We start from the raw sequence: 23,433 nt of genomic DNA, 5'->3' as shown, positions 1-23,433 counted from the left end.
GTCTCTGGCAATGTTCCCTCCTTGCCTGGAACCAGGTCACGCCTTCAGCTTCCCACTCCTCCTCGTTATAACGGGAATCCGAAAAATTGCCATGGATTCCTCAATCAGTGTGAGGTACATTTCGAACTCCTCTCACATAACTTCCCTACTGAATCGGTCTAAAGTGGCATACATAATCTCTTTGCTTGAGGGTTCAGCATTGGAGTGGGTGTCACCGTTGTGGGAGCGATCAGATCTGTTAGTTTCTAGTTATACCAACTTCATTGCGTCGTTCCGAAGGATCTTTGATGAGCCTGGCAGGACGACTGCTGCCTCAGCTGACTTGCTCCGAGTTCGACAGGGCTCTCGTACAGTGGGACAGTATGTAATTCACTTTCAAACTATAGCTTCTGAACTGAGCTGGAATAATGATGCCCTTCGGGCTGCTTTTTGGAACGGGCTCTCGGATCGTTTAAAAGACGAATTGATTACTAGAGATCTGCCAGATTCCTTGGAACAGTTGATCTCACTCTGTGTAAAGGTGGATCTTCGTATGCAGGAACGAGGTGGTGAACGTAGTCGGTCAGACCGGTTGAGACTCCGATCTCTTCCTTCTAAGCAAACAGTTAATTCCAGTCCAGACGAACCCATGCAGATTAATCGATCTCGGCTGTCCCCAGAAGAGCGTCAGCGTCGGCGTGAGGGTAGACTTTGCCTCTACTGTGGAGCTGCGGATCATTTCCTCAAGTCTTGCAAGTCTCGCCCGGGAAACGGGCAGTCCTAGCTTGTTCTGGAGAAGTCAAGCTAGGAGTTGTTTCTCAATCTTCTCCGGCAGTGGACTGTCTACTTTCTGTATCTCTGTTTTCGGAGTCTGAAGTCAAAACCGTTAAGGCACTGTTGGACTCAGGAGCTGCGGGGAATTTTATTTCCCTTCCCTGCGCCAAGAATCTGGGTTTGAAGTTACAGTTGGTCAAACAACCTATTACGATAACTGCTATTAATGGTACCCAAATTCCTGATGCTCTGATTACAAGTCGTACTATGCCAATCAAGCTGCAAGTGGTAGCTTTGCACCAAGAACTTCTGGAGTTCCTTGTGATTCAGGAGATGTCCCACGATCTCGTCCTTGGTCTTCCCTGGCTCAAGCTTCACAACCCTCACGTCGACTGGAGGTCGACACAGATAATTTCATGGAGTCCATTCTGTCACTCGAATTGTCTTACCCCTGTCTACCCGCTTCGTGCATCGTCCAAGTCGGACGTAGAGCTTATTCCAGAGGCTTATCGGGAGTTTACAGATGTCTTCTCGGAACAGCCGGCCGATAAGTTACCACCGCATAGACCCTGGGACTGTCCTATTGAGCTCATTCCGGGGAAAATGCCACCTCAAGGTCGTACCTATCCCTTGTAAGTACCTGAGACTCAAGCCATGTCAGAATATATCAAGTCTAATCTGCAGAAGGGATTCATCCGCCCCTCTACTTCCCCAGCGGGAGCAGGCTTCTTCTTTGTGAAGAAAAAAGACGGAGGCCTGAGGCCATGTATCGATTATCGTGGTCTAAATGAAGTCACCATTAAGAATAAGTATCCTCTGCCGCTCATCACGGAGCTTTTCGATAGAGTTCGCGGAGCTCGAGTCTTCACTAAGCTCGATTTAAGGGGAGCTCATAACTTGATATGTATCCGACAAGGGGACGAATGGAAGACGGCCTTCAATACTAGGGACGGGCATTATGAGTACCTGGTAATGCCGTTTGGCCTCAGCAACGCCCCCGCCGTCTTCCAGGGATTCATTAATGAAGTCTTTCGGGGCATGTTATACCTAAATGTGGTGGTATATTTGGATGACATCCTGATATTTTCGAAGAATCTCACTGAGCACAGAATACAACTCAAGGAGGTACTCCTTCGGTTGCGAGAGAACCATCTTTACGGCAAGATTTCCAAGTGCACCTTTGAGGTCCCCTCTATTCCATTTCTGGGCTACATTATTTCAGGTACGGAGTTGCGTATGGATCCGGAGAAACTTTCTGCTATTCGGGACTGGACTCAGCCTCTTTCCTTGAAAGCAGTGCAACGATTTCTAGAGTTCGCAAATTACTACCGGAAATTCATAAGGGTTTCTCTACTATTGTGGCGCCTATTACTGCCCTAACCAAGAAAGGGGCTGACCCAAGCCATTGGTCCTCTGAAGCTGTAGCAGCGTTCGCCCAGTTGAAGGCAGCCTTTATGACCGCTCCGGTACTTCAGCAACCAGACTTTCTAAAACCATTCGTTCTGGAGGTTGATGCTTCTATGGTAGGCATAGGTGCCGTACTTTCGCAGTATGCTCCAGATGGGAAGTTACATCCATGTGGTTTCCATTCTCGCAAGTTCTCCCCTGCTGAATTAAATTACACCATTGGAGACAAAGAGCTGTTGGCAATAAAATCTGCCTTAGAAGAATGAAGATATCTTTTGGAAGGTGCTAAACACCTAATTACGATTTTCACAAATCACAAGAATTTACTGTATCTCAAGACGGCCCAGTGCTTGAATCCCCGTCAAGCAAGATGGGCGCTCTTCTTTGCCCGATTTTCGTTTGTCATTAAGTACCGGGCTGGAGCTCTTAACACCAAGGCGGATGCCCTATCCCGTTCCTTAATGGCTTCGGATGAGGAGAATTCCGTTGAATAAGGCGTTGATCTTCAGTCCTGTCTCTATTTCTGCGGCTCCCACTGCGTTGGGTCCTCCTCCTGGAAGAATGTCTGTGCCAGCTAAATTTCGACCAAGATTGTTGCAGTGGGCTCACATTTCCAAGTTTTCTGGCCATCCGGGAGTTCAAAAGATGTGGGAATTTCTACGAAGATCTTACTGGTGGGACACTATGAAGAAGGACGTTCAAGAGTATGTCAACTCGTGTCCTCAATGTGCTCAGCACAAAATTCTTCGTCTGCCTCCTGCGGGGTTGTTGCACCCATTGTCCATTCCTAAGAGGCCTTGGACTCATATCTCTATGGACTTTGTTACTGAACTGCCTCTCCCTAAGGGTCATAACACCGTCTGAGTGATTATCGACCGATTCTCTAAGATGGCACATTTTGTCCCGTTGACCGGATTACCATCAGCTTCTAAGTTGGCTTTGTTATTCATTCAGGAACACTTCCGCCTGCACGGGTTACCTCTGGAAATAGTCTCGGATCGAGGGGTACAGTTTACGGCAAGATTCTGGAGAGCCCTCTGCACGGCCCTACAAATAAAACTCAAGTTTTCATCTGCTTACCATCCACAGACCAATGGGCAGACTGAACGCGTCAACCAAGATTTAGAGACTTTTCTCCGTGTTTACCTCTCCCCCTCACAAGATAATTGGGTGGAGTTGTTGCCTTGGGCCGAGTTCGCTCATAATCATCTATATCACTCCTCGACTGGTGAGTCTCCATTTTTCATTAATTACGGATTTCATCCCCAAGTTCCATAATTACCCATTTGTCCTCCAGAAGAAGTTCCTGCTGCAGCCTCTACTCTCCGGCATTTTAGTCAAATCTGGAGTCGAGTTCATGCCAACCTCAAGAGAGTTTCTGGTCGCTATAAGTTCTTTGCGGATAGGAAGCGACTGGCAGCTCCTCAATACAAGGTTGGTGACAGGGTATGGCCTTCCCATCTCCGGATACCAAATTCCTTCCATGTCTCTCTTCTTCGCCCTCTTGTTTTGAACCGGTTTCATTCCAAGTCCCCAAGGCCAACCTCTGCAGAGGCTGAAGAGGGTACGGACTTTGAGATCAAAGCTATTCTTGATTCTCGCTATCTTCACAAGAATCTACAGTATTTGGTGGAATGGAAAGGTTTTGGTCCTGAGGAAAGGAGCTGGGTCAAAGCTACAGAGGTTACGGCTCCCCGACTGGTGCGGATGTTCCATTCCAGACATCCAACAAAACCTGGAAAGTGTCCAGGGGCCACTCCTGGAGGAGGGGGTTCTGTCACACACCAGAGGCGGCGTTCGCCGCGCTTACCCCTGCGTGTCTGCTGGTCGGTGTTGCGGCCTCTGCCTTCAATGGGCCACGGGCTCCGGCGTCTGGCTGGCGCGGCTCCCGGCGGTTCTCCGGGGCATGGGCGCCGCCATGACACCCGGCATCACGTGGACGGGGGGCAGGTGACGTCATCAGACTGCTCCGCCAATCCAGCGGTGGCGGGGAATTCAAAGTCAGACGCCGGACGGAGCCTCAGTGCCTGAGTATCGTCTTTCCCTGACGTAGATGCCAACGCTCTTGTTCCCGGCAAGGATCTCTGCAGTTGTACTCCAGTGTCTCCGGCATTTCCAGCTGCCAGTTCGCTGCACCGGTTCCAGTGTATTCAGCGGCCGGTATATCTCTCTGCGGTCCAGTCACCAGTGCTCCTAGGAATCAGCGTGGCTGCGGGCTTAAATCACCGTTCTCAAGTTCTGCGAATCTACAGCGTCTTAAACCCCTGCACTTCAGTTTCTCATATCATCAGCGTCTCAGTCACCGTTCTCAAGTTCTACAAATCAACAGCGTCTAAAACCCCTGCACTTCAGTTCTTCACATCATCAGCATCTCAGTCACCGTTCCCAAGTTCTACAAATCAACAGCGTCTAAAACCCCTGCACTTCAGTTCTTCACATCATCAGCGTCTCAGTCACCGCTCACAAGTTCTTTATCCATCTGTGCCTTTAATCATCATTTATAAGTTCCTCAAGGTATCAGTGACTTTTAAACATTACCCACAGTTTCTTCAGTTACCAGCATCTCTATTACTGCTCACAAAACCCTTCAGTGGGTCTGGACTTTTCCCTCATTTATCCCTTTTGACATTTGACTTTAAGTTGTTTTTCCCTGCAAGAAAGCTCTTTAATATTTCATCAAACTCCACTCTCAGCGTCCTGTATGAGGAAATCCTATATTAGGCCTCCCATTTTCCGGCTCAGTTGTGGTTCCTCTTCCCAACCATCGGAAGAATCCCCGAGTTCACAACACCCTCAGTCTAGGCCAGTGACACAGCATTTCGGGCCACACAGGACCCTTCCTCAGGTAGTGCTGGTGCTTACAACAGACAGATGAAGAAACATACATATAACATAAATCTTACCTATATAGCGTCCCCATGCCGGCATCCTCAATCCAGGAGCAGCGTGGAACTTCCGGTCAGGACAAGGTGCCTGAGAGATGACATCATCGGGAGGCGGCGGTCACCACGGCAACCCGATGCACGGAGTTGCTAACGCTGTCCCCGGCTGTTCTGCCTGGCAGGGGAGGCTATACATCTTTAAACACATAAAGCAAAAGGTGAAATACCAAAGAAGTGGAAATACAAAACGTACTATCTTTAAAACGGGTGTGCCGTGCTGGTATACCGGATGAGTGTCAAACAATGCAACCCCCAGCCCGTATACCAAACACCGTGACACACAGCTTACCATCGTCATACAATGACAGGAATGAATAAAACAGCTTGCATGCAATAATGGAAGACAGTATATCATGATACATATAAAGAGTAGAAAAGAAAAAAGGCCTATAAGCTTAAAATAACGTCCGTGTGGATACTAAAGGTACCACACGAATCCTGCCAAATTGACCAAAATAACCTCACCTAATCAATAACTAGGTACACTCAAGTCATGACGAGTTATAAAAGAGGTCACAATTTGCGTGACTTGTTAGTTAAAACCGACATCACTGATTATACCCCCAAACCAGGCATCTTTGGATCAGTTAAAAAAGCAGGCTGCTACAGATGCCCCTCTTGTATCACATGTTCAGCTTTGATTACAGGATCATTCTTTATACATCCAGTAACCAAACATAAATTTAACATCAGGTACGTTTTGAATTGTACGACCAGATACATCATTTACTATTTATTTGTCCATGCAAATTATTGTATGTGGGTCTCACAACCCGCACCTTACGTGAACGCATGGCGTTACATCGCTCCAACATTAGTCAGGCATTAGCAGGTAATTCAAACGAACAACCGGTGTCCAGACATTGTTGTGCCAAAGCTCATACATTGTCTGAACTCCGTTATCAAATAATTGATCACATTCCAGAGTTACCGAGAGGAGGTGATAGCCTCTAATCTATGCAATGCCAGGACCCTAAGTGGATCATTAAGTTGAACACGTTGCAACCTTTAGGACTAAACGAGAAAATTAATTGGAATTATTTACAATATAGATAGTTCTAGTCAGGTTGCTTTATTACCTAGTTATTGATTAGGTGAGGTTATTTTGGTCAATTTGGCAGGATTCTTGTGGTACCTTTAGTATCCACACGGACGTTATTTTGAGCTTATAGGCCTTTTTTCTTTTCTACTCTTTATAAGTATCATGATATACTGTCTTCCATTATTGCATGCAAGCTGTTTTATTCATTACTGTCATTGTATGACGATGGTAAGCTGTGTGTCACGGTGTTTGGTATACGGGCTGGGGGCTGCATTGTTTGCCACTCATCCGGTTTACCAGCACGGCACACCCGTTTTAAAGATAGTACGTTTTGTATTTCCACTTCTTTGGTATTTCACCTTTTGCTTTATGTGTTTATAGATGTATAGCCTCCCCTGCCAGGCAGAACGGCCGGGGACAGCGTTAGCAACTCCGTGCATCGGGTTGCCGTGGTTACCGCTGCCTCCCGATGATGTCATCTCTCAGGCGCCCCGTCCTGACCGGAAGTTCCACGCTGCTCCTGGATCGAGGATGCCGGCATGGGGACGCTATATAGGTAAGATTTATGTTATATGTATGTTTGTTCATCTGTCTGTTGAAAGCACTACCTGAGGAAGGGTCCTGTGTGGCCCGAAATGCTGCATCGTGTTTAACATGCTTGTGCTTAGATGTTAAGTTTTGCACACTGCATCACTGGTACTTGTGGATGTTTGTACCCCGGACCGGGATTGATGCAAGTTGTTGATTAAGCTAGGACATTAAAATTCATTGAAACTTAGTCCTGGAGTGCCGTGTCCGTCTTGAACATTTGTTTGTTCTGACTCTACTATGTGTATATACATACATACATATATATATATATATATATAGATTAAGTAAGTGACATTTGAGCTATTACATGTCACAAAATGATTTGTATTAAATTAATTTTTGGTAGTGGTTGATATAAACTTTTTCACTTTACTTCCTCATGTGGTTATGCAATTCCTACAGCCTATACATAGACCACATATAAAAAACTCTTTAGTTTAATATGGTCCCTATTATAAGTGGTTATGAAAGAGATACAGTACCCAATTCTTCTACTTCTTTTTTCTTTCTTTGTTAGTAGATCTTTCCTATTTATTTTGTTTACTTCTAATAAAATTCTAGATGTCCCTGGTCATAACATTGATAAGGTCAATTATTATCTTCAAACATAAAGCTATACACTATTTCCGTGGAGCCGCTATGGCCGCTAGACCACGTGCACGTGCTACGCACTTTGTACGCTATTTGCGTACAGAGTCCCGCACGTGGTACGCACTTGGCGTACACACGCTGCGCTGAGTGTACGGAATGCACACAGCGGGCGCACACACAGTTGATAACCTTTAAACCTTGTTAATAAAATACAGTAAGAATATGCTTTATACTCTAAACCTTAGTAGTCAAATACTGTAATGATGTAACGCTTAAAAACCTTAACAATGTGTATGCTGTTTGAGCGATTGAGACGCTAAGAGAGCCCTTTGCAGGAAAGTGAAAACACAACACCGGGTTTGGTTAAAACCACAGCAGCTCTAACACTGCCGTGGATTATTCTAATAAAAGGTAAAACAATACAAGTCATACACTACAAACTAACAAGTAAATCTAAACAGAATAATGGAGAATAATGGCTTTAGAGAATATACATACGTGAGAATGTTTCGCAGGCGCAACCTGAATTCAGTCCTCAGCTATCAGGGAGAAAGCCTTCAGAGTCTTGTGTGACCAAGCCTGCTGCAAGCTCTATTTATTCACTTCATCCAAAACAATACAATGGTCACTGTAATCCCTTTGTTCATTGGACACAGGGATATGTCTCTACATTATAGCAAAGGTCATAGGTGGATTTGAAAAGGTGGGCTGTGTCTTTCCCCAACTGCTCTAGTGGGTGGTATCCTCTGGATTCCCCCCCTCGCATACACAATACACAGTAAACACAGTCAATGTTCATATTCTACTTTTGTACATAACTATACGCAGGAATATGCAATCTTCTCCTAACTAACACCGGAATGTTACCCTTAAAATACCCTACAGCTGGATACTAGACACCACCTTTCAACCTTTATCTGACCCTTCCTATCATGCAAAGAGGAATCTCTCTGTCCAGGAACTGTTTAAACTAATCATACTCGCTGACATGGTCTAGGGGAATATTATCTACAAAATGTACTATTTGGGTTAAATATGCTACGATCGAATCGCACGCTACACGCTCACAAACTCCGCCGTAAATACACATCTTATGCGCACGAGACGCTGGAGCGTCCCATACGCAACTTGCGGGTATGTGTACGCACGGGGGAACAGGTGCACGAGCAGCGTGCATGTGCATGAGGGGTTAGTACAAGGGGTATGCATCATGATATTTTTCGACTTTGACAGTCCACCCTTTGGCAGTCATCAATAACTGCCACTATCCAAACACTTAAGCAGAAAAATATACAATACAATGAAATACCTATAAATGATTGGGTGGAGGGAGGAGAGGAGAAGGTGGGAAATGTATGACCTAGTGGGATAGTAAAAGCATGTATGTATGAAATTCATGTCTGAGGGGTCATGTATCATCGTGCCGTACATGTTCTAGATAAGCTTCGAGGTATTGCGAACTATACATTAAATCCTTCTTATCCCATATCAAGGGTCTGTAAGTGGGCTAACAAACACTACCGAGCTCTTTTCGGCTTCTTGTTCCAACAAATGGGGTGCACATTAGTTGATGATACATGGGGGGGGGGGGGGGAATGTGTGAGTGCTAATATATGTACCTATATCACCTGTCGACTATGTGTGTCACTACCTGAAGATCGTAGAGATGAAGATAAGAAACATGTGTTATAAATACATTCATATGATAATGTGTGTAATTGTCCTTGGATGTCTGTTGAAGTCTTGTCCGGATAGGTGTATCTTTGCTGTGGGTGGTAAGCAAAGTTTTTCAAGTGTCCATAGAACGTTAAAGTCTCTAAAGTGTCTCGCAAAGTCTGTGGAAAATGTTCATCAAAGGTCTGTAGAAATGTTCATCAAAGGTCTGTAGAAGTGTGCATCAAAATCTTCTTCCGAGTGGATGTCTTTTTACCTTGGAGAAAAACAAAGGAGAAACGGGTGAAAGAAACGGACCGTGGAATCACGTCTTATCACAACATTGTCTCGATTGATGGGTCATAAATTAAACCAGTTGTTGTAACAATGCCCTCGCTCCTTAAACTCATCACTTTGGTACTGCGCTTGCAATGCATTAAAATCTGAACACATCTAAATATCAAACCAATCATTATGACAACTCCCAGGATACACAAGAGAAATTTCCCTACATTCATGATAACATTTTGAGCCCATTCTCCTAAACCTGAGAACCAATTGCGTGGGTTCAACCATGAAACCCAGCCAGTCAGTTCATTACTCACAGCAGTAAGGGTAAGGTTGTGTCTCCTTCGGAACTCCCACTTCAATTGCAAGATATCGTCCATCTTTTGGTCTATGACCTCGGTTGGGTCATCGGTGCTGTTTGTGATATATGTACAGCACTTCACGCCATACTGAGTTGCTAGGGTGACACAATACCCGCCTGTCACCGCTGTGAGGTAATTGAGAACCATCCTGTGCTGGATCAGTTCCGTTTTGTAAGCTTGCAATTCCCTCCCAGTATACCTGAAGGTGTCATCATACATCTCGGTGATATTGTCTATCAGGTTCGCTAGCGCAGTAATATACCTAAAATTTATAATTCCTCTGGTGGTACGGGTGATATCTAACGCGAGTAGGAATTGAATCCCGGTGGATTCGTGGATCAAATCAGAGGCTGTGTGCTCTGTCCTATCTATAAGGTGTCTCTTAACAATGTGTTCGTAGTGAGTGTAAGGAGCTTGAGCATTGCGGTGAACGTCTTTCATCTTATCATGGGTAATGGTCATTACTTCTGGCAACACTCTTCCAATGTAACACAATCCCTCTGAGTTTGGGGCAACCCACATATACGCCTACCTCCCACATATGAAATATGCATCATCGGGGAGGACATATGGGACAGAATATGACATCACCATATTGCAAACCTTCCAGGTGAAAAATCCTATCCCTAACTTTCTCATCTGTTCACGTATCAGGCTGTATGATATGCGCACAGTATCCTGGAGATACTTCTCCAACCCGCATGGTCCTACTTCCTAGAGTGTACCTATACTGAAAATATCTCCCACCGTTGGCTATTTGGCGTATAAGTTCTGAGTTTACGGGCATTCTATCGGCTCTGTGTGAAAATGCCATGGTTTGGTTGTTCCATGTCATTTCCCAATTTCCCGGCTTTCGGGGATTGGAAATGTTGAAACATATTAAGGACCTATCCACATGATATTGGTGGAGCTTCAAACTAGGAGGCCTAGAAATATTAAATTTCTTGTCCACCGGTCTCCCACCCCTTAATTCAAGTACCTCATCTAGTGTTAAAGGGTACGGTACTAATCCTGACTTGCTATGACCTTGAGGTACTTGTGAGCACACCCAGCATTCCGTTTGGTTTAAAACCTTACCCACTAATGAGTGATAGTCACTCAATGGATGACGGTCCATGTTGATATTAAGGCTGGACTGACATCTCTGGATGCACCCGTCCTCAACTATGTTTTCACAATTCCTACAGATACAATTCTCTTCAGCTAACAATCCTTCACAATGTCTCCTAGTGTCATGACTACCAGATCGTTTTCTGATACTCGCCTTTGCTCGGTGATTGTGTTGCTCTTGGAATTCTATGAATCCGTCCTTGTCATCAGAACCCATTCCAGATCCTTTCTCGACCTCTCTGGTACTCTCACCGAAATAGACTGCTCTGGTCAACAACAGGGTCAACAGGAAAACCCGGAATGCAGTCTCTTGGGGTAAGTACATCTTGCAGGAGGAGACAGAAAGAGTGGTAATGGGAGGTAAAGAAAATGATTAGAAGGGGAAAGAAAACTGGTGCGACATCCGCCTCTAGTCTTTTTGTTCTCTGTGCTCAGATGTCATCTCAACAGTGCTGTCTCCCAGTCCTCCCAGAACAGACACTCCAGTGACACGATGTTCTCTCCGAGTCAGCGACCTTTCTGTAGGTAGCATAAATCTTGCATTACCATTTGTTTAACTGTTGTGTGACATACCATCCGTAGAACATGAAAAAACAAAAAGAGAGAGAATAACAGAAAAAGAGAAAAATTGTCCGATTTCCGTTCACCATCAGGTTGTCACACCAACATGTCTATCGGTATCTCTGCACAGTCTCCCCCACCAGTATTTCCACTCTCCACCCTTGTGTATGGCCAGGCACAATGATGCTGGTAAGATATACTGGGGTTGGGCAGACCTCTGAAAAGACCAAGTAGACATGTGACGTTTGAGCTGTAGTTCTGCTGGTGAATGTCAGAGATGAAGAGGAAACATTTGAAGATAAATCACAGAGTTTACCTGGCCGCCCCTGTGTCTACAAGGAATGACCTACCAACTACATCAACTGTGACCTCAGGTTTACTACCTAGGCTAATAATCAACTTCACTGGCTGCAAATTACAGGTGTGGCCCAACATTTTTCCTATATGATCCCTGATTACAATTACGTGCGTCATACAGTGTGTCATGTTCAGGTCTAGGGGGTCGATATACCTTATGTGGGTCTCTAAATCTGCAACTCCGTGCATAATGTCCTTCCCTCTGGCAGTTATAACATTTTACCACATACGACTTACCAACAGGGGTCTGGGGTTTAGGCTGATGTGGCTTCGTTGTCAGGACTTTTATACTTATTGTCATCAGCTTACCCCCCTGTGACTCCCTGTGTTTACTGATGTTCCGATCGTGCTTAACAGCGGACTCTCTTAATGCAGCCACCGAGATACCTCTCCAGTTAGGTTGAGTGGTTTGTACTCTGGTTCTCAACGTTTCTTTTAAACCTTCCATTAATACGGACACCGCTACCTCTCTATGATGCACATTATCCTTACTCTACAATGTGAGGTGCAATTGTCTGTGCATAATGTACAGTACCGTACTTACCTGTGGACACGACCTCACCTGTCCCTCCACTTGGGGCCTTCGCTACTGCTCTTACTGGTTTGGCCGTGCCCACCTGTATGGTGGCTGCTAGAGAAAGTGCCGACATCGTGCTGGGCTCACTTTCTCGCTTGTAATCCTGAGGGAAGTTTAAAATGGGGTGCAACTTGCACGGGTTAGAATTTATACATTTATCAGTTTTACTCTTATCGTCATTAATACATTTATTACGTTTACTCTTATTGTCATTAATACATTTTCTAAGTGCACTCTTATCATATATCAGTATGTCATTCTCTGTAGCCATTTTCTCTCCTGTTATGTATGGTGGTGGTGGTGGTGCTGTTGCTATCAGTTTCCTGCTAGGGTTGGAACCAGCTGAATGAGCTAATCCCCGTTGTATCTCACCCTCCTGTTGCCATAACTGTAAATAATCATAATGTCTAATCCTTTGCTTTCCGGATTTTATCAGACATATCCTTCTCCTTAAATTTTGCAACACCTCAGGATTAAAACTGCCTACCCTAGGGAACGGTTCCCTATCGTCCACAGTCATTTGTTCCCACTCATTGCATAAGACCTCTGCGTGTGATCCATATTTCTCACACATTATGTACCTCGCCGACCCTTTGGGCCGACAAATATCCACGTGAACCCTTGTTGATCGTCCCTTACTTGAGCAACTGGCCCCCATTCTTTGCAGGTATTGCCTTCTCAGCTAATCCTTACAAAAAAACAAATTACTCAGTGATAAGGCGACGGTGAAAGTTCTCTGAGCGCTCTCACCCACTCACGCCCCTGTTGGCCAATACACCGAACACTGTGCCCAATGCTGGTCGTACCCAACCTCGGGCTCCTGTGTAACCTCTATTTACTGAGAGCGTGTGGGAGTATGCTACCCTTCCCAGTAAATATCAGTTGTTGGAGATTTCCTGAGTGACCAGCGAAACTCCCTTAAAATAAAAAAACTGTTACACAAATCACGTTACGTGTACAATTAGCGTCTATGACCCCGCAAATTGAGTGGGTATCAAGGTGAACTAACTAATGCACACAGTAACGTGCGGTACAGTCGCACTGCGTATAAGTAACTATTACTTATCCGCCGAACGACCAACGGAATCGGTTGTTTAGGCTGCGAAACCTCAGCCAGAGCGTATTCTCAAAACGGGCCTATATGGGTACTACGCAAACCCCCGGGGCTGCGCTCTCTACCTCTGACCTTTCTCAGGCCAGGGTTTTCAGAGCTTCGCTTGACCTAGTCAGCGGATTTCTGACTTCGCTGACCTTTTGGTCTGCTGTAATACTAATTGCTCCTTTATACCTTATAGAATGTTAACGTGAGAAAGCCACTCCCACGCCACCAAGTGTCCACTCACCTGATGTGGTCTCCTACGGGATCCCGAATTCTGGGTTCACAAAACCTTTATTGTTTGCACACTCACTCTTGCTCACTCATATACACTTCGATTTTTCTGTACAGAAAATTACTTTCATTCAGGTGAAACAGGCTAATCCCAGAGGTGATGCAATAAGAGAAGGATCTTTTAAACTAAAATTTTGGAAACTGAACAAATTTGTGCTATCGCGTGGCTACCGTATCGCCTAAACTAAAACAATACTATCGTGTGATTTGTATTTAGTGGGCGTTTCTGTACGCACGTTGCGTAAACACGCCACGTGTGTAGGCCCTTGCGTTGCATACGCAGTCTCGCACGCTGTCCGAGACACGTGTACAAAGGCCGGATACGTCCGCCGCCATACAAATAACACGCTTCTATAAATGTAAACGATTTTCAACTATAATCGCTTACCAAACACCACACAGTATCTCCTGTATAAACCTTTATAACTGGGCCAGGCTACGTGTGTGTTTTACGCTTACTTACTTAAATATTACTTTTTAGTTTTAACTAAATAGCAAAAAATTTCTCAGCACATAATCAATGCTAATGGCAAACAAGCGGGTAGATATGCAAAATACACAAAATACAGGTCTAAATGAATCTAGTAATCAATGCTTCCAATAGTATGATTCATATTGGATAGCTATCTTGCAGAACATACATTGATATAAACACACACACATAATTATAATATTATATCTATGTACCATTCACTGGTCTCCTGAGACTCATTTACTCATTAAGTGCTTCTAATTTGCATATGAATGTACTTTTGACTGTCTGTGAAGGTGGTTTTTCACTGCCAGGAAAAAGCAGCCACACAGGTTAATTTGCATTTCAATGGCTATCTTACAACAAGCAGAGTTTAACTGAATCCTAGAGGTAAAGAAAAAAAACTTTGTTTATATCTGTATGTGGTTCTTACATGACGTATTCATCTTACTATTAACTTTTATTAAGCCCCATCTGAATCTATTTGTAATTGACTATGGCATGGGTTAAATAAATGCATTGGTAACTCATAAATGGTGATTTCTTTTTGACCAAGGACGGCTGATTATTCGGGCAGTGAAAATCAGCCATTTAGAAAAAAATGACCTTCCCAAAATGGCCACTGCTCCTCCCCCTTCCACATCCATAAGGGTTACACAAAATGGTGGACAGGCCATGTGGTTAGTCCAAAATGGAGGACAAACCACGCGGCTTCCTTTGTCACTAAGAAATCACACATCATGCGAGCCCCTGAAGTTATTTTACCTTGTTTTGCAACAATATGATCAGATATGCAGAGTACAGGTGTATGCTTGTATTGTGTGCGCATTTGGCGCAAAACAGAAATTTACAGATTTAAAATAGCTTTGCGTTCTTATCTTCCGGATCCCACCAGCATCCCAACAAACCTTGCAGAGCAGACACCATCTTATCAGCAATGAAATAGGGTTTACCAGTGTATTCTACTGCCAAAAAACTTACGTAGGATACCTGTCCGCCCTTTTGCTGATAGATAGAGTCTGCTTTAACCTGTTAGGCTGTGGGTATGAGGAAAACCAGGACGTGGCCCCCAATTGATAAGGTAAATTATTATCTTCAAACATAAAGCTATACACTATTTCCGTGGAGCCGCTATGGCTGCTAGACCACGTGCACGTGCTACGCACTTTGTACGCTATTTGCGTACAGAGTCCCGCACGTGGTACGCACTTGGCGTACACACGCTGCGCTGAGTGTACGGAATACACACAGCGGGCGCACACACAGTTGATAACCTTTAAACCTTGTTAATAAAATACAGTAAGAATATGCTTTATACTCTAAACCTTAGTAGTCAAATACTGTAATGATGTAACGCTTAAAAACCTTAACAATGTGTATGCTGTTTGAGCAATTGAGACGCTAAGAGAGCCCTTTGCAGGAAAGTGAAAACACAACACCGGGTTTGGTTAAAACCACAGCAGCTCTAACACTGCCGTGGATTATTCTAATAAAAGGTAAAACAATACAAGTCATACACTACAAACTAACAAGTAAATCTAAACAGAATAATGGAGAATAATGGCTACAGAGAATATACATACGTGAGAATGTTTCGCAGGCGCAACCTGAATTCAGTCCTCAGCTATCAGGGAGAAAGCCTTCAGAGTCTTGTGTGACCAAGCCTGCTGCAAGCTCTATTTATTCACTTCATCCAAAACAATACAATGGTCACTGTAATCCCTTTGTTCATTGGACACAGGGATATGTCTCTACATTACAGCAAAGGTCATAGGTGGATTTGAAAAGGTGGGCTGTGTCTTTCCCCAACTGCTCTAGTGGGTGGTATCCTCTGGATTCCCCCCCTCGCATACACAATACACAGTAAACACAGTCAATGTTCATATTCTACTTTTGCACATAACTATACGCAGGAACATGCAATCTTCTCCTAACTAACACCGGATACTAGACACCACCTTTCAACCTTTATCTGACCCTTCCTATCATGCAAAGAGGAATCTCTCTGTCCAGGAACTGTTTAAACTAATCATACTCGCTGACATGGTCTAGGGGAATATTATCTACAAAATGCACTATTTGGGTTAAATATGCTACGATCGAATCGCACGCTACACGCTCACAAACTCCGCCGTAAATACACATCTTATGCGCACGAGACGCTGGAGCGTCCCCTACGCAACTTGCGGGTATGTGTACGCACGGGGGAACAGGTGCACGAGCAGCGTGCATGTGCATGAGGGGTTAGTACAAGGGATATGCATCATGATATTTTTCGACTTTGACAACCTTTATCCAAAAACTGTTTTTTTACATAATTTACTTGTGCTTTATACAACATAGGATTGGAGCAGTTCCTTTTAATGCAATGGAATTGACTCCCCGGCATCCCCTTCAACCACACTAATGAAAGAATGACTATCTGTTGGCTTGAAAATAAATAAATTGTCCACCCCCTTTGATCCTCCACATAAATTGTAAGGTCCAAACAATGAACACTAATATCACCAATACAGGAGGAAAGTACTACTCCAAAATCATTAAAATTCAAAGTTTCCAGGAACTTTTTTACTTTTTCTCTTCCTCCCCTCCACGCGAAAAAATATTGTCTATATAGTGATCGTAAGAGAGGAGGCCTGCCTCCAGCTCGCACCAAACACATGCTGCTTCTCCCACAAGAAAATATTAGCGAAGCTGGGGACGAACCTCATACACATCGCTGTCCTCTGCAGAGGTCCGGAACATCGATAGGTACGAGGAAGACCAGCGGTGCAGCATAACGGGATATACCGGGAGAGTCATATTTTCTGCTAAAGCATAAGAAACACTGCATTATAAGTTTTCTATAGGTCTGGTGAGCTTCTCATATATAATATACAGTATGCTGAAATCGAGTGACACAAGTTGATCACGCAGGCTTTGGTATTTTGAAGGTTTTTTTTTTAAATGGTTGTAAGAACTGGTGTTTTTTTTTTTTTTTTACAAACTTTCATTTTAAAAGGATACAATTCTTCATGATTTAATGTTTGAATTGAATGCCTCAGAGGAGGTAATTTGTTTAGTTTGGATGTCCTAGAGGTGTTTTTCATTAAGACAACAGTTGCAAAAAAAGGGGACACTCATAATTTCAGTTTGTTTTGAATTAACTGTATTCAATTTTAATTAAGGATTTTGAACATTAAATAACCGTGTTATGTGTTACTAGTCTGTCATGTAAACTATGCAATGTTATGCATTATGACTATGAGAGCTGGGAATAAAGGAAAAAAAGCCCTGCAGTTCGGATTGTCTGACTCCTACCTGGCTAAATTCTAAATGTCAGTGTAAGAACAAAGCTGCCCAGTAATTTGTGCACTACATGCAAGATTAGCCAGAATCTTCCCTGCATGGTAACAGTTGGGGCAGGGAATAAGCAGCTCAGCAATATTTGTATATTTCTTTCTTTAAAACCTTTATATAAAGGATTCCCAGAAGTAATGGATGGCAAGACATTACCAAAGGAAGTTGGGATCACGGCAGTCGAAATACTAACGCCGGAATCCCGACACTACTGGGAATGCCGGCGCTGGGATTCCGACATTGATCACTTTCCCAGTGCCAGAATCCCAACAGCCGGGTTAACGAACGTTGCTTACGTGGGCCGCCGGCGATGTAAGCTGCGGGAGGTGGAGGTTAGGTTTAGGCGACAGGGTTAGGGTTAGGTTGCGGGAAGGGGGAGGGTTAGGCTGCGTGGGTGGGAGGGTTAGGTTTAGGCTGTGGGGAGTCAAGGTGAGGGTTAGGCTGCGGGGGGGGTGGAGGGTTAGGTTTAAGTTGCGGGAAAGGTGGGTTAGGGATCAGCGTTAGCTTAGTTAATTCATGTATGCTGGTATTTTCAACAGCGGGATGGCGCTGTCAGTATATTGACAGCCGGCATCCCAACCGTCGGGATCCCAATACCAACCCCTGATGGCACATATATTATGACAGTAAGAATTTAAAGTTCATACATTCTCTCTTATCTAATAGACTTTAACATACTTTTTTTATGATCTCTAGTGGATGCATGGCCAAAGTCTGGGGCAACTGAAGAACCAAAACCAAAAATTTCTGGTAACATATTTCTAGAAAAAGAAGCATCATCTCATATTGCAGGAAATATGCATCAAGACTCTCTTCCTGGACAGGCTGCAGCTACTAAGAGGCTTCCACTGCATCGGATTATATCAAACCCAAACTTCCAGCAGCCATCAGTAGATCGTGGTCCAGGACCGGAAGTAATAGGGTGTACAGAAAGTGAGCAATACCAGCAACAGGAGCAGAGAAGATCAGGGGTGGCTGTGTCTTTGAGACAAAGTGATGATGACCCTTATTTAACTTCTACACAGATCATACACAATGTGTTACCTACAACACAACCACTCACAACAAAAAACATTGGAGAAAAAGTTACTGTTATACCAAGCACACCTCCTCTAATGATACACAGAATGGAACCAGAAATGTCTGATGAACAGGCTTGTGTAACCACCATTGCAAAGCAAAAAATACTTATTTCTAAGCTGCAAAATACTGAGCATGTTGACAAATTCCTTCCCAGTACCTTACAAAATTTACCTGAAGCAGACATAACCACAGAACCAGGTTCTGCAGGACTGTTGTCAGTGGATCTAAAATCGACAATGTTTGCAGAGAGACGGAGATTAAATTCAAAATCGTACAATGTGGCAGCGACCCAGACACCATCACAATGTGACAAAATATCTCGTGAGACACAAACACATAAAATGCCATCTACCTCCAGTGGTTCAAGACCAAAAAGCAGAGTCACTTTTTTTATACCAGAAGATGACGAAGACACATCAGCAGAATTGCCAGTCTCCTCTGAAGATCCTTCTCAGTATGATCCATTTGATGTGGAGCAAATGCCACAAAGTATATTGGGTCCCTCACAACCTGAAAGCAAGCAGCAGTCTCTGTACATGGAGTCTCCATCTATTGTGCATCAGCAGCATCCAGCATTCAAAATGAGTAAATATATGAAGCACCTTGTTTCTTATTTTCCCAAAAGATTGTCCAGCCCACTACAAGTCACCGAGAAAAGCATAGAAGAGGATTCGTATGAATGTGCAACTCCAGAGTCGCCTGAAAGTACTGATGCGATGCAGGGGAACACACTGGACAGTAAAAGTAAGGGTAGTATATAATTCTGTGAAATGTTCATCCTTGATTACATTTAAAATTATCTATAAGCTTAAAGTAAAAGCTGAAAATGTTACTACGCTTTTGCCTTGTTTTTTTGTTTTTAAAGAAAAATATTCCCTCTGAGTACAGTATGTAGGATTTATTCTTCTATATGTACAGATATTGCTGCCGTCAGAGCTGCCCTATTTGCAGTAATGGCCCATACACACGGTGAGATTCGGGCTATGCCCGATTCTCACTATGCGACAGGGGCTAGGTCGGCACATAGTCAGTATCGCAAGCACATAATCAGTGTGCTTGCGATACTGACTATGTGCGATTTTGGCTAAGTGTCAATTTTGACTATCTCTTCTATAGAGATAGTCAAAATTTACTTGCCTGCACAGTCTATCTATTCTTGCGATGACGACCGCGCGGGACCGCGCATCAGCATTGAAGCGGGAACGCAAGGTGACTTTCACCTTGCGATCTGCACTAACTTTTCTTACGATTATGACTATATAGTCAGAATTGTAAGAAAAAAATCTCACGGTGTGTACACACCAAGGGGGTAATTCCAAGTTGATCGTAGCCCTGCAAAATTTTGCGGGGCTGCGATCATGACAATAGACATGCGGGGGGACGCCCAGCATAGGGCTATCCCACCCCGCATGTCAGTGCCGGTCCCCCCCCCCCCCCCCTCCCCGCAGAAGTGCAAAAGCATCGCACAGAGGCGATGCTTTTGCACTTTAGGAGTAGTGGCCGGCCAGCGCAGCTTTAGCGTGCTGGCCGGGAGCTACTCATTGCTCCCTGGCCCGCAGCCGCTGCGGCCCGCCCCCCCGCACAGTCCCCATAACGGCGGCCAAACGCCGTAGTGCTGCCCCCTCCCGCCCAGCGACCTCCTCTGCCTGCTAATCAGGCAGAGGCGATCGCAGGGAAACAACGGCCTTCGGCTGCAGCGAGCGATCGGGTCGGAATGACCCCCAGTAAGTCTGACTTTTACATCTTGTATTTCAGGTATTTAAAATAGGCTTTAGAGTTGACAACAAATCAGTGGGAGAACTGTTTTCAGGGATTCATACTAAATGTAGGGAAAGCTGTTGATTAAAGATTGCTTAGAATATATAAAATCCGATCACTATTTTCTTCATTGTTAGTGACCTACGTGATAACACTGCAGTATTCTCAGTCTTCAGTCTTTTTCAATTTAATATCTATTTTTATGATGTCAGCTATTTATAACAGGGAAGAGAAACCAGTTATCCACATACCAATCAGACGGCAAAAAAAAAAAAATGAAAAGAGACAGCAGCCATACTGTACATCAGTTATCTGCCAGTATGCAGATGTAGTCCATGTGCAGTGCCTGTACAGGGTACCCAGTGCTTTGTTTTCTGATGGTAGTGTACAAAGCGCTACGCAGTACCTGCACTTTTATTTGATAACACTTTTGATTCTTATTACTGGCTCTGGAGACAGGAAGCATTCTGGGAAATAATTTCATATAGAATAGAACAGTGGTTCTCAAACTCGGTCCTCAGGACCCCACACGGTTCACGTTTTCCATGTCACCCAACAGCTGCACTGAGTATCACCAACTGTCACATTTTAAAAATCTACAGGTGACCTGCAAAACATGAACCGTGTGGGGTCCTGAGGACCGAGTTTGAGAACCTGTGGAATAGAATAAGCATCTGAAGGTTTGTCCAGAGTATGTAAACGCGATCCAACCGTAATTTTTACGATTGCCCCGTGGGTGCTTGCGCAGCGCTCGTCCTGCGCATGCGTCCCCACTTTTTACAGGGGGCCGCAGAAAATGCGTTCGCCTCTGAGGTGATCGCAGGGGGGTGTGGGGCAACTCTCCATTTCCAGGGAGGAGACGGAGCATTGCGGCAGGCAGTGCGGCGTGAACGGGGGGCGGAGTCGGACGAACGGGGGCCTGGCGTTGGTGTGATCACGACGGCTGCGTGACGTCTCACGCAGCCGCCGTGATCAGGGAGAAGACGGCGGGTCTCCTGCGGGCGCGGCAGGAGGCTTCCAGTATTTCTGCTAACAAGCAGAAATTGCGAGTACTCACAATTTCTGCTTGTTGAAGGGGGGGGGAGGGGCTCCAGTAAGCATGCTGAGCGGCCTTGCCCAGCGATGGGCGGCCCCCAGCATGCTAGGGAAAGGATAGCAGATTCTGCCGATTAGCAGAATTTGCTATCATTACTGAATTAGCCCCAATATACTGTAGTGCGCAGTTCATTACAGTTTGTCCACTTGACAACCCAAAATTTGTACAGTGCTATACAGAGATAATAATTCCTCCAATCAGAGCTCAGCACACACTACCCTGACCACTGATGCTCAGCCTGTGATAAAAGATGAGCTGATAGAGACAATGCAGCAGGCTATCATTATAGCTGTTAAGTCAGCGTCTTCCCAATTCCATTAATCATTTAAGTGCTGACCTGGGCACAATTAGAGTTATACCCCTTCCTCCCCCAAGTCTACGATATTTCCACACAGGCCAGTTCAAGTGCCCTTCACTGGAAATTTTTATTGTTTGTTAAAATGTCTACTAAGGGTAGGTCTTACTGTTCAAGAGTGCTTCAATACAAAAATATCTCTCCTGCATAAAAAGGCAGGAAATGTTTTCTAGTGCTGCTCAGGGTCACGCAGCCTCTGTGATGTGTGATATGTTGATGCGCAGCAGTTGGGATTGGAGGTGGCAGAGCCGGCATGGGCCTCCACCCTGTCTCAGACGATGCTTGAACTGGCTAGACAATTAGCCTTGCCCAAGCCATCCCTGCACACTCTTCTACAGGGCCCTCAACTTTACCTAGTGCACCTCCGCAGTCTTAAATTGAACCTCTGTGAAGGGCCTTGGCATGTTTCCCTCTTCCTGCAGCAGATAGACCTTGCAACTAATATTCTCCCAAACAACACCTTCATACTCCTTTGCATCTGGGTATGAGTCAGGCTCAGAGGTGTTTTCTTATGAGGATGAAGGGGTCAAGGATTCTGGCATGGAAATGTCCTCCGTTCAAGAGGAGGACCACTCTAGCCTTGCCTTAATTGCCATGGTTAAATCCACACTCCTTATTAATGACTCAGAGGACCCTCCTTCTCAGGTCTTGTCCCAATTCAAACGTAAGAAGAAAAAATATGTATCCTTTCCCTATTCTGTGCAGTTGGAGTATCTTACCGCAGAAAACTGGTCACATACAGACAAGTGATTCTTGAAACAGCCCTAAAGGCCAGGGGATTCTCAGATGCTGTTGTCCACATGATGCTTTGTGCCAGGAAGTCAGTGTCTGCCAGGGCTTGCCACTTAGTGTGGCGTGATTTCTTTGCTTGTTGAGTGTCACAGAAGTTTGATTCATCATTTGTGTTTCTCATACGTCCTAGAGGATGCTGGGGACTCCAAATGGACCATGGGGGTATAGACGGGATCCGCAGGAGACATAGGCACTTTAAGACTTTAAAAGGGGTGTGAACTGGCTCCTCCCTCTATGCCCCTCCTCCAGACTCCAGTTAGATTCTGTGCCCAGAGAGACTGGACACATAACAGGGGAGCTCTCCTGAGTTTCTCTGAAAAGACTTTATGTTAGGTTTATTATTTTCAGGGAGCACTGCTGGCAACAGGCTCCCTGCTTCGTGGGACTGAGGGGAGAGAAGCAGACCTACTTCTGTGAGTTCAAAGGCTCTGTTTCTTAGGCTACTGGACACCATTAGCTCAAGAGGGTCTGATCACTTGGTATATCCTAGCTGCTCGTTCCCGGAGCCGCACTGTCGTCCCCCTCACAGAGCCAGAAGAAAGAAGCCGGGTTAGTAAAAGAAGCAAAGAAGACTTCATAAAGACGGCAGAAGACTTCAGTCTTCAGAGGTACCGCACTGCGCGCCATTGCTCCCATACACAAGCGACACTACAAGGGTGCAGAGCGCAGGGGGGGGGAGGCGCCCTGGGCAGCAATAAAACCTCCATATCAGGCTGGCACAAGAGGTATACAGTGCATAGGCACTGTATACAGACCCCCGCCAGGGTAAAAAAGCTAAAAAATAGCAGGGCTGAAGCGCGCCATTAAGGGGGCGTGGCTTAGCCCTCACAGCTCTACATAGCGCCATTTTCTCCTCACAGAGACGCTGGCCCTGCCAAAAGCACTGCTGATGATATCACAGTGAAAAACAAGGG

At 44.9% G+C, this 23,433-nt stretch overlaps 1 protein-coding gene across 7 annotated transcripts in view; it reads left to right on the top strand.

Annotated features, from left to right (window-relative positions):
• Positions 1-23,433, top strand: part of LOC134928178 (uncharacterized) — a 193,712-nt gene that overhangs the window by 152,584 nt on the left and 17,695 nt on the right. For 5 of the 7 annotated variants that reach the window (XM_063923611.1, XM_063923617.1, XM_063923612.1 and 2 more), the window contains one exon: positions 18,132-19,262. In XM_063923611.1, coding sequence (XP_063779681.1) covers positions 18,132-19,262 — 1,131 coding nt within the window. Of the gene's footprint in view, positions 1-6,525; positions 6,701-18,131; positions 19,263-23,433 lie in introns of all 7 variants that reach the window. The other 2 variants (XM_063923615.1, XM_063923614.1) reach the window with 1 other exon arrangement.

This window comes from Pseudophryne corroboree, chromosome 5, assembly GCF_028390025.1.
Source record: "Pseudophryne corroboree isolate aPseCor3 chromosome 5, aPseCor3.hap2, whole genome shotgun sequence".
In the NCBI taxonomy this organism is placed as follows: domain Eukaryota; kingdom Metazoa; phylum Chordata; class Amphibia; order Anura; family Myobatrachidae; genus Pseudophryne; species Pseudophryne corroboree.
This window is presented reverse-complemented; position numbering and strand designations above follow the sequence as displayed.